Source organism: Suillus plorans, assembly GCF_016647745.1.
Source record: "Suillus plorans strain S12 chromosome Unknown HD556scaffold_2, whole genome shotgun sequence".
NCBI lineage: Eukaryota > Fungi > Basidiomycota > Agaricomycetes > Boletales > Suillaceae > Suillus > Suillus plorans.
In genome coordinates, this window is record NW_024537386.1 from 1,526,965 (window position 1) to 1,541,117 (window position 14,153).

A 14,153-nucleotide genomic window follows, 5' to 3' on the forward strand; every position below is an offset into this window, starting at 1 on the left:
TAGGTCTTTCTCTCACTGCAGAGTAATATCAACAGAGTGTTCCTAAAGTAGCAGCATACGCAGCTCCGCAGACGCTGTGACACTTTCCCGATTCCCAACATTTAAGTTTGAACCTCGTACCGTTCACCGCTGATGTCAGAACACGAGGAATATCTCGCAGTCCTCAAGGCATCTTATGACTACCAGCCCCAGTCAGAAGAGGAGCTTGCGATCACTGAGAACCAAATTGTCTTTCTCCTTGAACGTACTGATGATGAGTAAGTAGTTATGGCTTGCTCTTGGTCTAACGCTCATGCTATACAAAGTTGGTGGAAAGTCAAGATAAAAGGTGAATCACAGGAGGAAGATAGTCCATCTGGCCTCGTCCCTGCTGCCTATGTTGAGCAGGTCCGTTTCATATCCTTACTTTATTCACAGCCTGTCTGATAGATGGATGCGGGACTAGGCTGAACACACGTCTCTTGTCAAAGCTATCTATGACTATAATTCGGCTGCACCCGGAGAACTGTCTATCAAGGAGGACGAGGTTCTAATGGTCTTTGACCGTGAAGAAGATTGGATACTCGTTCAAAGCAAGCAGGGCGGCAAAGCTGGCTTTGTACCAGGAAACTATGTTGAAGAGGTATGCATCTGCATCGAACACGTTGCCTCATATTTATCTCGCACGAAGACTACTGGTGCGGAAAGCACACCAGCACCGGCTTCTGCAGCACCTCAAATTATCATTCCGCCATCGGTGCGTCGATAATTCAAGAAGTTAGCAAAGTCCATCACTGACATATTCTCTGCAACATACCTAGCCTGAACCCCCAGCTCGTCCCTTGAGCGTGTATGTGGACCCTGCTGACAGAGTTGCCCAGTCCAAAGCCCAAGCTCGTGTGAGCGACGAGATCAAGACCTGGTCTGTGTCTGAAGTGGACAGGAAAGGCAAGAAGAAGAAGGGTACTCTCGGCATTGGCAATGGCTCCCTCTTCTTCGCAAGCGAATCAGACAAGGTATGCCCCAAATCCTCTATTATTCGTATAATCATCTCCCGAATTGAGTAATCGAACTCACTTGCATCGCGTAGACTCCAGTGCAGAAATGGCAAATATCTGACGTTGGAGACATATCCGTGGAGAAGTACAAGCACGTGTATATTGACATGGGCGGGCCCAGTGCGACAAAGTTGCATTTCCATGTTGGAAGTAGAGATACGGCTGATGCTGTTGTCGAGAAGCTGGAGACTTCTCTTACACTTGCGTCCGCCGATCAACGTGCTGTCATCTCTCCGTCGCCGCACTCGGAAGTGAGCAGTCCGGTGAAGAGGAACGGCGCTTCTGTGCGCTTCGCGGAGGAATCTCCTGCAATTATACCGCCACGCGAATCCTCCGAGGAGGAAGAGGAAGAGGCGGAGGAAGATGGGCAAGGTATTGATGATGGCGAACCTGCCGTCGCATTATATGACTTCGAGGGCACGGGCTCAGATGAATTGAGCGTGCAGGAGGGTGAGCGGCTCTGGATCATCGAGAAAGAGGGCGAAGAGTGGTGGAAGTGCAGAAACGAACATGGAATTGAGGGAGTTGTACCTGCATCGTATCTCGAGGTCAGTCCTAAGTCAGCATGAGAGTCAATTACTGATATCATACACAGAGCACTGGTGGGGCATCCGTCACTACTGAGCCAGAAGATGATGGTGCTGCCGAGCGCGAAGAGCAAGAGCGTCTCGAGGCCGAGAGGAAAGAGGAAGAGCGAAGGGAACGCGAACGTACGGAAAAGGAGCGAAAGAAGAAGGAGCAGGAACAACGCGCGAAGGCTGCTGCTGCAGCGGCAGAGGTTGATAGGAAACGACGCGAAAAGGAGGAAACTGCGGCCGCCGCCGAAGCAGAGCGTAGGAAGCGTCAGGAGGCTGCAAAGCGTGCTCAACAGAGGGCAGAAAGGGGGCAGAGTTCGTCGCCGTAGGTGTCGCCCTCAGCCTATGCTCAAAACCTTTTTTTTTGATATATTGATCTCTCAGTCGTCCTCCGACCTCGCAAGCAAAACCCAGAGAGTCGACGTCTAGCGCAGGACGTAGCTCAAGCGATGCTCACAAGAGTGAGTGTTTCACGATGACATTCAATCTCTTCTAACCTGTCAATCGACTTCAGGTATACCTTCCGCGGAGTCTACACGTATATGGCACGACCGCAGTGGCCAGTTCCGTGTCGAAGCTGCTTTTCTTGGGTACTCTAACGGCAAGCTACGTCTACACAAAGTCAACGGTGTTGTCATCGAGGTCCCCTCGGAGAAAATGTCCCTCGAGGACATACGTTATGTTGAGCGACTTAATGCCAAGGATGATAACCCTCCTGCAGCGCCACGCCGTCACTCCGATGATGACGACCAGCCACTTGCGCTCAAGCAAAAGGAAGTTGTACGGCGGGCTACCATGTCAACGCAGCCCAAGAAGCCGCAGACGGACTGGTTCGAGTTCTTCCTGAATGCGGGCTGCGACATTGACGATTGCACGCGATATGCGGCCTCCTTCGAACGTGACAAGATTGATGAGGCAATCCTCCCAGACACTACCGAGTCCACAATGCGTTCGCTGGGCTTGCGCGAGGGCGACATTATTCGCGTTACAAAGCATATCCAGTTGAAGTTTGCAAAACCTAAGAAGGACACGTCACAAGAGCAGCTTATTCGCGACGAAGAACTGGCACGGCAGCTACAAGAAGAGGAGAATGGCACGAGGAGTAAAGGTTCATCAAGTCCTGCGCCCAACCTCTTTGCTGGTCCAGGAGGCGTTCTCAAGAATAATACCCAACGCCGCGGGAGACCGCAACCTAGCAAGTCTCTGCCACCGCCGTCCGTCGACCTCAACGCCATTAGCTCTGCTTCTGACCAGATTAAACGGACTGGCTCACCTCTCGCCATGAGTCCTGCCACTATCACGCCTGTGCAGCCACCTCAGAGGTCAAGCTCAACGGTGCCCGTTACTAGTGGCTTTGAAGACGATGCTTGGACGAACAGACCGGGGTCTAAGCCTTTGGCTGCTAATTATCGTGCACCATCGGCACCACCGGTTGCACCTGTCTCGGCTGTGCCCGCTGCACCGACGCCACCCCTTCCACCACCAGTGGCGCCAGTACAGGTTGCAACAACTGGCAATGGCCTTGCAAAGACTGATGCTGACATCTTCGACCAGCTTGCGCGCCTGAGTCAGTTGAAAACAAGCCGTCCTTCTCCATCCCCAGCACCTGCCCCGCCTCCTGTTGCGTCAAGTCCACCAGTAGTGTCTCCACAGCCACCTGTCTCATACAATACCGGCCTCGGAATGGGTTCTTCTCCTACACCCATCGGGCAACATCTGCAGATCCAGCAAACAGGTGCACAAGGCCCTCGTGGGCCATTCGCTCCTGTTCCGGCCAATCAAAGTTTGTTGCAGCCCCTTATACCCACTACCACAGGGTTCAACAACTTTGTACCAACACGCCCATTCAGCGCGTCGCCTTTCCAGGGTCAAGCACCAACTCCATTCCTGTCAGCGCAACCGACAGGCTTTCCCGGTACATCACAACCACTCTTATCACAGCCCACAGGATTACCGACATCGGGACCACTGCTCTCGCAACCAACCGGTATGTTCGGGGGGCCGTTTGGCACATATGGCGCTCGCCCGTCATTCCAGAATACCACGATGCAACAGGTGCAACCGAGTAAGTCCTACTGTGCGATTTTCTTGAAAATTAATGAATCTCGATTAGACCCAACAGGAGTGTTTGCCCAGTCTCCATTCAACAATGTGGTTTCTTCCCCACCACCCATTCCTTCTTCGTACTCTCAGTCAAACACTGGTTCTAACACAACACCAGCAAACATATTTGCTCAGATGAAATCGGGAACGTTTGCCAGTGGAAATGAGTATTCCGGACCCCAGCAGGCAGGTGGGTGCCACCATGCTGTGACTATGTATTCGTGATATCTGATTGATAATCTCAGAGATATATGATGCTCTGCGCGTAAATCGTGAGTTTTTGTCCAGGCTGATGTAATGAGGACTGACTAACATCACCAGCTATCGCGCCTCAACCCACAGGATTTGTCCCACAAACAACTGGGTGGGGATTTCAACCTAACAACGGATTTCAACCGAATGGATATACGGGATACTAGACTTAGTGTTAATTGTTGCTTTCTTTGACCAGATTACAATGCTTTGGATGTGAAAATATATAATTGAACCTGGACTTAAATGTTGTATGAGTAATCAAATCTAGGAAAACTAAACAATGTGCTACGATGCCTCTACTACCACTATGCCTTGGGTCCGTCCAACTCTCTCGAAGTACATCTTCAGTCCCAGTCTGATTTCCGGTGCAACATCACGAGCAAGCAGCCCGGTTGTCAACGGATAAATCGCTGGAAGATATCTTACAAACTGCATATCTCGGTCAGCAGAGAAAATATGAATTCCAAGGCATCACATACAGCCTTATTGTCAAAACGACAGAACCCATCTAATATCTCTGCAACGACAGGTGTCCAAGCGGTTATGTTCTTGGCCTGTGTATCAGCGCGCAGCTTAATGTAGTCCTGTAGCACGCTCAAACCAAGACTACCATCTGGGTCAAATAAGGAATACAGAGTTGATGTCGTACTTACGGCAAAAGGCGTTCAGCAATCTGAGGGCGTGCGTTCTGGTGCTCTGGGCGCTCATCAAAGTACATTCTAAGTAAGATGTGCACCAAAGTTGCTGCACTGCTGGACTCTTGTTTAAGGAGATTAGGCAGGTGCTTCATGAATCCTTATGACGGTAATCAGGAGAGATCTACTAGCACCACCAGAAACACACTCACCGACTTTCCAGAGTCCAGTACGCAACTCTTTATCATCATTAAACATTCTAGCGAACTGATAGCTATGATCCAGGACCCCCATAAGACGTAGAAGCTGCTCTGGAGGGATAGTAGTGTAGACAGCATCGTTCCGGAGCAAATCATTGGTAGTTTCAATCAGTAGTAGCTGAAGAACACATTTGACAATTATCTGTTTGAAAATGCGACGTCGGTCACCAAGTGTGTGCTTGACTTGTTGAGGCTGAGGCTGGTCACCGGTAGGAGACAATGGGGCTGGGATGATTGCTTGGTCATTAGAATCTTTGGAAGTGAATTAGCTTGTGCAGATTGTCCATACACGGAACATACCGTTGGTATCTGGAAGATCTGATACAGTACCTCCATCCATCTCCTCACGTAGACTGTCGTCGAAAAGTTGGTGGGGGGTAGTTGTTCTATAAAGCTTTACAAAAGTAGCTGCCACTCGTTCCCACTGAGCGGCGCTGAGCTTCTGCACATTATTTTCCAGAAATTGTTGCAGACACGATGTCCCAATACGAGCTAAGGTGTCGTTTTCTGCGTTGAATATATGAGTAAGCGCTCGGCAGCACCGCATCAGCCTACCTTGGCAGATACAAACACACAGAAGCTCCAGTAATCCGTCGAGGAAGCGCTCCAGGGTATCATAGAAAAACGTGTAGAGGTCGATGAGGTCACGTAATGCCTGAATCATCGTAGTTGACAACCACACGCTCATATCCTCCTGAGTATTGAATCTAGACATGTCTTGACTCGACTTCAAAACGGCGAAAATCGGGAAAAGTATTTCTTTGCAAACTGTGTCCCAAAATTCCACAGTGAAAGATGATCCATAAGTTTTCAGCGTCGAAAACAGAGAATCCAGTGCGCTGTACGTCAGGTGAGCTTGGTAAAAAGTTCAGACCAGGTAAGGACTCACAGACGTCGTACTTCAAGGTCCTCTCCGTTCATTATGATGTCATAGAACCCGAATAATACAGGGAACCAGAACCTAATCATGATGTCGTCGCCTTGAGGTCCAACCCCCGGACTCAGAGCACACTCAGGGCAGGTGAGCATGACCGGAATAACACCACGCAACATGCCAATCGCTAATAAACTTATCTTCTGATACTTGCTGACCTTGCAAAACTCGGTGATGCAAACAGTCAGATCTGCGAAAGCACCATGACGGACAATGGCAGTAAAATGTTCCTTGTTCAATCTCGTCACGATTTCGAATGCGGAATTCGCAATACGTTCTGAGGTAAGGGGAGGATGATCAGAATTTTACACCAAGCAGGGGCGTTGAGCATTCGTCCTCACCAGTTAGCACTTTTGAAGCAGCAGAGAAGACACCAAAGAGTGTACGCCATCCTGAACGCATATTTTGTACTCTGGCTTGTATCATTTGTTGGAGACATTGCAAAACCTGTCGAGAATGTCAGTATCATAAGAATTGGCTGATACACTGCGTACCATATCGCGAATATCAGGATTGGCATTGTGAACCATCGTGTATTCGAAGGGCTTGAGGAAGTCCTTTTGGAACTTGAAATGGGGCAGCTCTTCCTTTTCCAAAAATCGCATTGATAACTGACGGAGAGAATCCAGGGCAAAAGAACCAACGTGGGGATTGCTGTGACAGCAAACCTGCAAAGTGTGAGTATATGTTTATGTCGGACTGTTCAACATGTTACCTGGTTGAAATGTTCTCCTAAGATATCCCAGAGATTGGACCACTCGAGACGGATACGGTTCATGTTGTAGTATGATATCTCTACAAGCTTTTGCAGACTGAACAAACGAGGATGTTGTGATATTCCAGACGATTGAATCTCCTCCCATGAAACATCACAAAGAGCCCTCGCGAAATCCACAATAGCAGTCTATAAATCAATAAGTCAACATTACGAGGTAAGCGAATTGGATTAGGAAGAACTCACGCCAGACAGGTAGTGGCTGAGTGAAAAGACCATATCTGCTGCCACGGTGATGTGAGTCGACCTGCTTTCGTTGGCAAGTTCTTCTGCTGGAAGCTTCTTAGATCGACTAAGGAATAATCAGTCAACAGTGGTGTATATGTACAAATCACCCACCCTTTCTTTCCGCTGTCCGGGACTTCCACACCGCCGCTGATAAGTTGCATATGTTCCAGCTGTGACACACACGACAGCACGTCGCGCCACGACCCTTTCAAATTGTTGCCTTCGTTGACCGCGATATCTAGCAACGTCTTGATAGCATCCATATTCTTGGTTTTCATTTCTCCAAAGTTGTTGAGGAACGTGAACTTCGCAAGGGTACTAACAAACGCATTGCGTTCGAGGTCCAAATCGAAGAAGCAAACTATGTGGATGGCATTCTTGAATCCATCTAAGCAGAGATCGACTATCTCAAGGTCATCCGTATTTTGAAGCGGGCCGGACAATCCAGCTAAGAAGGGTATCCATGCCACCTCAAACATCGGCCGAACATGAATGAAGTGTGACGCGCTGAAGTATTGGTCTCCAGCACGAGATCCTCTTCGTTGAGAGCGCATAAGCGTTCTGAAGAGTGCCTACAGGAGATTAATCCGCGTTCAATCAGAAGACTGGCAACTTACTTCAGTCTTGTTAGCCATGCCATTGGACTGCATTACATATGCTTCCTTTTGAAGGTCCCTCCCCACGTTCGCTAACACATTGGCAAGACCAGGACCCGTGGAGGGCAAGTTGATTGTGGCGTCAACTTCGTCTTTCATCCTAATCTCGTTACCCTGGATGTCGTGAAAAATGGCGCTCAAAAATTCCTCCGGAAGACTCTCTCCGTCGTTGATACCACGGTTGTTCTTGATAAAGTCAGCTTTAGTCATGCGATTTTTAATTTGAGGACTGTGAGCATCGGTATTGAGCAAGATGATAGAATACGCTAGAATATAGGCGGCATCTATTCGATGGCAGGTAAGTGATCCGAACAAATTAGCCAGATGTCCACAAACCTGCATTCTTGAAGGGTGTCTGAGCGTTGCCGGCGATGTAGCGTTCCGCGAACTTGAGCATGAAACGATCGATCTTCTGAGCTTCTCCAGGAAGGCGGAATGCCTGCAAAAACACACGAACAGCGTCTACGAAGCCTAAATTCCTGAAATCCAGAAAGTCGACAAAAGCATGCATGATAGCAACGTTGTATTCATCTCTGCAGTACAGTGAGAATCATTATGGATGATGATGTATTGAAGATACTTACCCTTCACCAAGGTACTCGCCAATCATACTTTTGCTGAGGCCATCAGTGGTTAATAAAAACCCTGCAATATCACGAGGCGACGAGCTTGGAATGAGTTCCGTCTCGATCAAGAATTGAATGCCCTAAGAGGAAATTAACGTTGCTAGTTTGTAAATAGTGAGAGGACGAACGCGTTTGGGCTTGAAGTTGAACTTCTTGATACCCTCGAGCAGAGTGGTCTTTTTTTGCTTGGCACTCTCAAACCTGGAGGGATCATCTGCAATGTCCGGAGTTGATTGCCGAAAGGCTTCTGTGCTTCCAGCGGAAGCAATCAACCCATCTAATGAAGGATCAGGTGTCATAGCGTCAGCTGCAACCTCTTCCCCGATCTGACTTCTTGAGGCAGTATCCGCAGTTGCGGATTCCGCAGGGGTTTTCCCAGCGGCTGTTCCCCAAGTCACAAGAGATCTAAGAACAGCCACCAAGCATTCGAGACCCTGCCTTCTAAGTTGCCCCTCGGAAAGGCCCATAGTGGACGTGTCCATGGTGCCGGATACAGCTAGTGCGCCTGACACGTGCGCCATCGACGCTGAGCTTTTGGTCTGTGGTGGGAGCGCCGGGCTTGCAGGGTCGTTCGTCTTTTGTTGCGAGGAAGTATACGGTAATGTAGCAATCTTGGATATAATGTTCATGAGGCTGGCCATCATGTTAGCCTGCAGCTTGGATCTTTCATCCTCTGACACTTACTGCTCGTATATATTATCTATAGCTCCGCTGTCGCAGTCATAGTTGAGATATATCTCTACCAAAGCCTGCGGGTCCTGGCAAAGCCTGGAGAGCATTCCAATGATTACAGCCTTCTGCTTGAGAGTTGAACTCTTCATTTCCAGAATAGGAACGAATATCTCGTGCAGTAGGACTTCGATCTCTTTCTGTGCATGAGAAAATTAGTCATGTACAGTTCATGGATAATGGTAGTACCTTGAGCTTCGTTCGCATTCCTGATAACACTCGCCAGAAGATCTCCACGCTGACTTCGAACACTTGGGGCACGGGGCTAACTGCGTTGCGGCTCAAGCTGAGGCAAAGGTATTGATTGACAGCCTGAACAAAAGTAGTTGCCTCGTTCGTGGAAGAAGAGTAGATTATGGCTTTCGAATCAATGAATAGTGCCATATGTGAGTTAAGGATGGTGAGCACGAGGTGCAGGGACAAGAGTTTAGACCTCATTGCATGAGATTTGAGATCACGCTCGCTACGCCAGATATTAGCACCATCACCCTAAATAATAATAATAAAAGCATACCTCTCTGTGTTCAAGGGCTTCATTGTCAATTTGCACAAGGCTCGGAAAACCAAGAACGCGTCCTTTATGAACATATCATGCGTGCTCAACTCCCTTGCAGTGTGTTCATTTTCTGCGGCTTCATGTGTTGCTGGGCTGAAGACATGTTTGAATAAGTATCAATGAGTGTTACGGAACATAAGCTTACAGCGCGTGACTGATTGTTTCTTGCGGAACGTCAGGATCATGAACAGATGAAAGGGGGATAGAAACGCCAGGATGTAAGGTCATGTCAACGGCAGATCCTAATGGCGACGCCTCTGCTGTCAAATTCTCCACTACATTATTTTGGATGTCAGTCCTGGGCGATCCTGATGCCGAAATTGATGTCAACGTGTCGGAGGAGACATGTGAGCGTAGGGTTATTCCGTCGAGACTTCTGCACCGCGCAAATATGTGATGCACCATTTGAGTCAGTCCTCCTTGAGCGACCATTTGATTGACTAGATCCGTGCTGAGAAGAAATACGTTATAAACCGTGCGGACTGCCTTTAATAGTGACGAATGGTGTACGTAGATAGTAGGCGAAAGTACTATGGAGAGAAGCGCTTTGACAACCTGAAGAGAGACCGTTTCAGGGGAGGTATCATTATGGCATGTTGTGACGGTATGGACGACAAGGTCAACCAGGGAAGGCTGTGGAAGGCTAGACTGGGAAGCACCAGCTATCGAGTGTCTTCCTTGCAGTGCCGGTGACGGAGGCGGGGAAGGAAGCGTCTGCGCAGATGATGGCTCCGCAAAGAACGAGTAAGAGATGAGCTTGGATATACAGTCCAGACTCGCTATCATGAGCTTCTCACTGCGTGTCTCGCATGCCAGCCGTAGAGGCTCAAAAATTTCACGTGGACGATCACCACCTTGACCGACACGTATCATCTCCAAGGCATTGTGTGCGCTCTCGCGAAGAGCAGTGGATCGTTTGGCCTCCTTCGAAGCCAGAATAATCTCTAAGGCGGAAGAAATGAGAACCACAGAAACGGTGTAACCTTTGGAAATCGTGATGGAACGTTTGTGAGACGCAGCGGATGATGAACTGTAGGCACTAGATGGCGTTTGAGGTCGGGGCTCGTCGCGGCCATTTGTTTTTTCAGGCGTGCTTGGCGTCGTGGGATTAACGTCTGTGGAGCCTCTGGGCAGCTGCAACCGGGGACTCTTTTCTGGCGGTGTTGGCGGTGCTTGTTTCGAAGAGAGAGGAACTTCCACGAATGTGTCTATGTTTTGAACTTCTGGCTGAGAAACGTGAGACACATCAGGAGTGGTTTCGACATGTTCCCCCGCTACTTCGAAAAGCGGAGAAGAAGACGCAGGTCTAGCTTCATCTGTATCATCTACACGTAGGGCTGCGACAACCGCAGAGGGAGGTGCATCCTCAACCTCATGAATAGCGTCGGCATCCACAACGATGGGTTTCTCCTTGCAAACACCGACAACTTCCTCATCGACCATCGAGTTTGTTGGTGGTCCTTCGGATTCAATGACGGTGTCGTCCACCATATTCAACGCGGGTTGTGACTGCTTCGCAGAGAGGTTGCAGTTACTGAATATAGCGATTCCGAATCCCAAACGCCGACGAGTGTTGTCACGTATTGTCGGAGTTTGCCGTGAAGTCAGTTTTTCGTCTCCCCTGACTCGGAGTCCCCTCAACCAAATTGTACAGTATGTCTACCGCAGTGCCTGCAGAAGCATCTGCAGCAGTGCTACAACCTTCTGAGCCCATCTCAGACTCTGCGATCTCTGTACAAGGGCCCGATCTCGAGAAAAAACTGTCTCTTCAGGAACTTCTTAAAAGTTACGAACGTATCGGATTTCAGGCAAGCAGTCTCGGAAGGGCAATTGACATCGTTAACAGAATGGTGAGTACTTTTATTTTGCAGAGCCTATGTGACGTGCTGAGTATTCAACTCCGTTTAGCGGAAATGGCGTCTATCTGACCAGCCCATCTCGGTTGATGAGTCTGAAGATTACCTTTCTCCAGAGATCAGAGCTCAGACACGATGTGACATCTTTCTGGGGTACACATCCAATCTGATTTCATCGGGTTTGCGCGAGGTCATTCTGTACCTCGTCAAGCACAAGCACGTTGCTGCGATTGTTACAACTGCAGGTGGGATCGAGGAGGATTTCATCAAATGTCTCGGCAAGACTTACTTGGCCGATTTCAATATGGACGGCGCCGACCTACGGAGCCGAGGAATGAATAGGATAGGGAATCTTGTTGTTCCTAACGATAATTATTGCAAGTTCGAAGACTGGCTGCTGCCCATCCTGGATACCATGTTGGCTGAACAGCAGGCAACCGGTGAGGTATGGTCCCCAAGCTCATTCATTCGACGACTGGGAAAGGAAATTAATAACGAAGAATCTGTTTACTATTGGGCTTATAAAGTGAATGCAAGCATGATTTCCTTCCACTCGCACCAGCTGAGCCTAAATTCAGAACGATATACCCGTGTTCTGCCCCGCCCTCACTGACGGCTCGCTGGGGGATATGATATATTTTCATTCCTTCCGGAATCCCGGGTTTATATTGGATATCGTTCGCGACATCCGGGCATTGAACGAACTCTCCAGAAAATCAAAGAAAGCTGGGATGATCATCCTTGGTGGAGGAGTTTGCAAACATCAAATCGCCAATGCAATGCTAATAGTAAGTTATATCGTCCGCAGCATCGATCGAAGTCTTACCCGCCTAGCGAAATGGTGCCGATTATTCTGTATACATTGTTAGTACTCAAACACAAGCACTCGACCACACTTGATGATATACTTCGCTCATAGAACACAGGTCAAGAATTTGATGGCTCAGACTCTGGTGCCCGGCCAGATGAGGCGGTCTCCTGGGGTAAAATCCGTGCCGATGCGGAGTCTGTCAAGGTGCCTTCGTCTGATGTTTTGTCTTGTAACAAGATCTCACGTGGACCCCCAGGTATTCGCTGACGCGACGCTGGTATTTCCGCTTCTTGTGGCTGCAACATTTGCTCAAGATTAGCCCTTATCATGCACTGTACGATATATATCGGAACGCATTCCTTTAATCGCAAGACAAGTGATGAGATATAAATAGGGTTCCATGACGGGCGACTAGACTAGACACTATAGAAAAGGAAAAGAACAGTTCCAGCGTAGGGTCACTTGCTAACACCATCTATGTGTTTTAAATCAGTGACCGAACATTATATCAAGAGACAGCCTTACCTCTTTGCATCTCACTGGACCATATTACAAGATCGTCTCTCAGGAGCTGAAGGATCATCATCGAATCACGCATGACTTGCATCGATGACGAATCATCTAGGCATGCGACCGCTTCGTCGAATGCATGTTTGCCGAGGTGACATGCTCTCTCTGGACTCTTCCGGACGTCGTGGTAGTAAACGGCAAAATTCAGAGCCAATCCCAATCTTGTTGGATGTGTCGGCTCCAACATGGCAAGTGCATGTTTGTACGCGAATTTGTATGCAGCAAGTGACAAATCCGAGTACCGACTGCGTTCTTGTTGCTGCACGAATTCGGCGAGGTATCGATAGTAATCACCCTTCCTGGACGCAACGATGGGATGGTCATCAGCATAGATCAGAGAAGGGACTCACAGCTTATAATAGAACACAGTCTCTTCCCCAGCTTTGGCTGTGGCCAAAAGACTATCGTTCAGCAATTTTACGATGTCTTTGCAGGCATCTGTAAGTTCCTTCTCAATGCGAACCCGCTGGCGACGGATCAAGGAGACCTGGTGCTTTGACTGTGCAGAGGGTCTAGATGACTCGAGCTTTTCCATGGAATCGACCACTCTCCAACTGCTACGAAGTGAATTTGTGATGTTTTTGTACGCGACGGAGAGGAGGTTCCTCTCCTCGATGGTCAATGCTCCGTACGTCTGCGTCAAGCCTTTGATCTGCGCTACGAGGTCTTATGGAAACAGCTGGGTGAGAACAACATGTAGGGATGATGCACGGACAAACCTTCATAACGCTCTGCCTCCTCTGCGACCTTGGCGAGTAGCAGGTACTCTTCCCTAGATATTATGCGTGCCTTGAAGAATGTTTAGATATGCTGCTGTGGCACCCCAGAATGAAACACTCACAGGCATCTGTATTAATTGAACAGGACGAGGACAGACAGCAGACGTTGCTGCGCATCCCGCTGCCTTTTTATGGGGTTATGGGCAACGAGGGCACTGGTTTGCGCCCAAAAGTCTCTGAATTCACTGCAGCCTCAAGGGACCGATGAGACACATCCTGATTCCTTGTGAAGGTCCCAAAAAAAATTACGGCACCATCATCATACCCTGGGCATAGGGCAAGTCTCGATCGTGGCAGTGAAAATGGTGGGTTCAGGGTTCATCACAGTCTAGAAGGGACGCCTCGTGTCTGATACATATGAACCGCTGGCTATTTGGTGTTTTCATCGTGGCAACAGCTGCGCCCCGACTTCGAGGCATGTGAACAAACAAAGTGGTGCACTTAAAAAAATCGATAGAGAGCCTAGGTGATTTCAGGACTCTGGTTTAAGGAATCAGTGCTTGACGTTACTGCAACTCGCCGGCGATGCGGACTCATTCAATCCTGTATGAATCCTGTATGTCACTTACGATAGGCGGCGAAATTGGAGACTGCCGCAGCAGATCGGTGCAACATTTTGAAGGGAGAAGGAGTAGCAACTTTGAAATGCAAATGCCATCAATGAACGGTCAGATTGAGACAACCCTCGTTGAGTTCAACAATAGGTGGGAATCCATGGACAAGTCATGGTCCATGACGACGGCTACTCTCGGACTAACGTGATGCGGA

General features: G+C 48.8%; 4 protein-coding genes across 4 annotated transcripts; 2 read left to right on the forward strand and 2 right to left on the reverse strand.

Annotated features, from left to right (window-relative positions):
- Positions 1-132: 132 nt before the first annotated feature.
- On the forward strand, positions 133-4,134 carry HD556DRAFT_1428859 (uncharacterized protein; the record flags this gene model as incomplete). Its single annotated transcript, XM_041304759.1, has 10 exons — positions 133-257; positions 306-387; positions 446-622; positions 801-995; positions 1,070-1,585; positions 1,610-1,815; positions 2,170-3,677; positions 3,735-3,905; positions 3,961-3,987; positions 4,058-4,134. 10 exons carry the CDS (start codon positions 133-135, stop codon positions 4,132-4,134), a joined length of 3,084 nt encoding a protein of 1,027 aa, XP_041167313.1.
- A 115-nt stretch (positions 4,135-4,249) lies between these two features.
- Positions 4,250-10,909, reverse strand: HD556DRAFT_1324524 (uncharacterized protein). Its single transcript, XM_041301481.1, has 20 exons — positions 9,515-10,909; positions 9,328-9,462; positions 9,003-9,276; positions 8,769-8,953; positions 8,213-8,717; positions 8,043-8,164; positions 7,795-7,991; positions 7,420-7,742; positions 6,914-7,374; positions 6,761-6,866; positions 6,515-6,703; positions 6,294-6,467; positions 6,141-6,246; positions 5,755-6,076; positions 5,421-5,704; positions 5,166-5,372; positions 4,818-5,117; positions 4,624-4,765; positions 4,450-4,576; positions 4,250-4,399 (listed from the first exon to the last, which is right to left on the reverse strand). The coding sequence occupies exons 1-20, from the start codon at positions 10,858-10,860 to the stop codon at positions 4,256-4,258; spliced, it is 5,649 nt and encodes a 1,882-aa protein (XP_041167314.1). The 5' UTR covers positions 10,861-10,909; the 3' UTR covers positions 4,250-4,255.
- Positions 10,910-11,024: 115 nt separating this feature from the next.
- HD556DRAFT_1436783 (Deoxyhypusine synthase) lies at positions 11,025-12,355 on the forward strand (the record flags this gene model as incomplete). Its single annotated transcript, XM_041305609.1, has 6 exons — positions 11,025-11,219; positions 11,278-11,751; positions 11,804-12,013; positions 12,060-12,089; positions 12,145-12,240; positions 12,293-12,355. The coding sequence occupies 6 exons, from the start codon at positions 11,025-11,027 to the stop codon at positions 12,353-12,355; spliced, it is 1,068 nt and encodes a 355-aa protein (XP_041167315.1).
- A 94-nt stretch (positions 12,356-12,449) lies between these two features.
- Positions 12,450-13,453, reverse strand: HD556DRAFT_1470794 (14-3-3 domain-containing protein; the record flags this gene model as incomplete). The annotated part of the gene is made up of 4 exons (XM_041308428.1): positions 12,450-12,905; positions 12,957-13,272; positions 13,326-13,395; positions 13,448-13,453. The coding sequence occupies 4 exons, from the start codon at positions 13,451-13,453 to the stop codon at positions 12,545-12,547; spliced, it is 753 nt and encodes a 250-aa protein (XP_041167316.1). The 3' UTR covers positions 12,450-12,544.
- Positions 13,454-14,153: the final 700 nt, after the last annotated feature.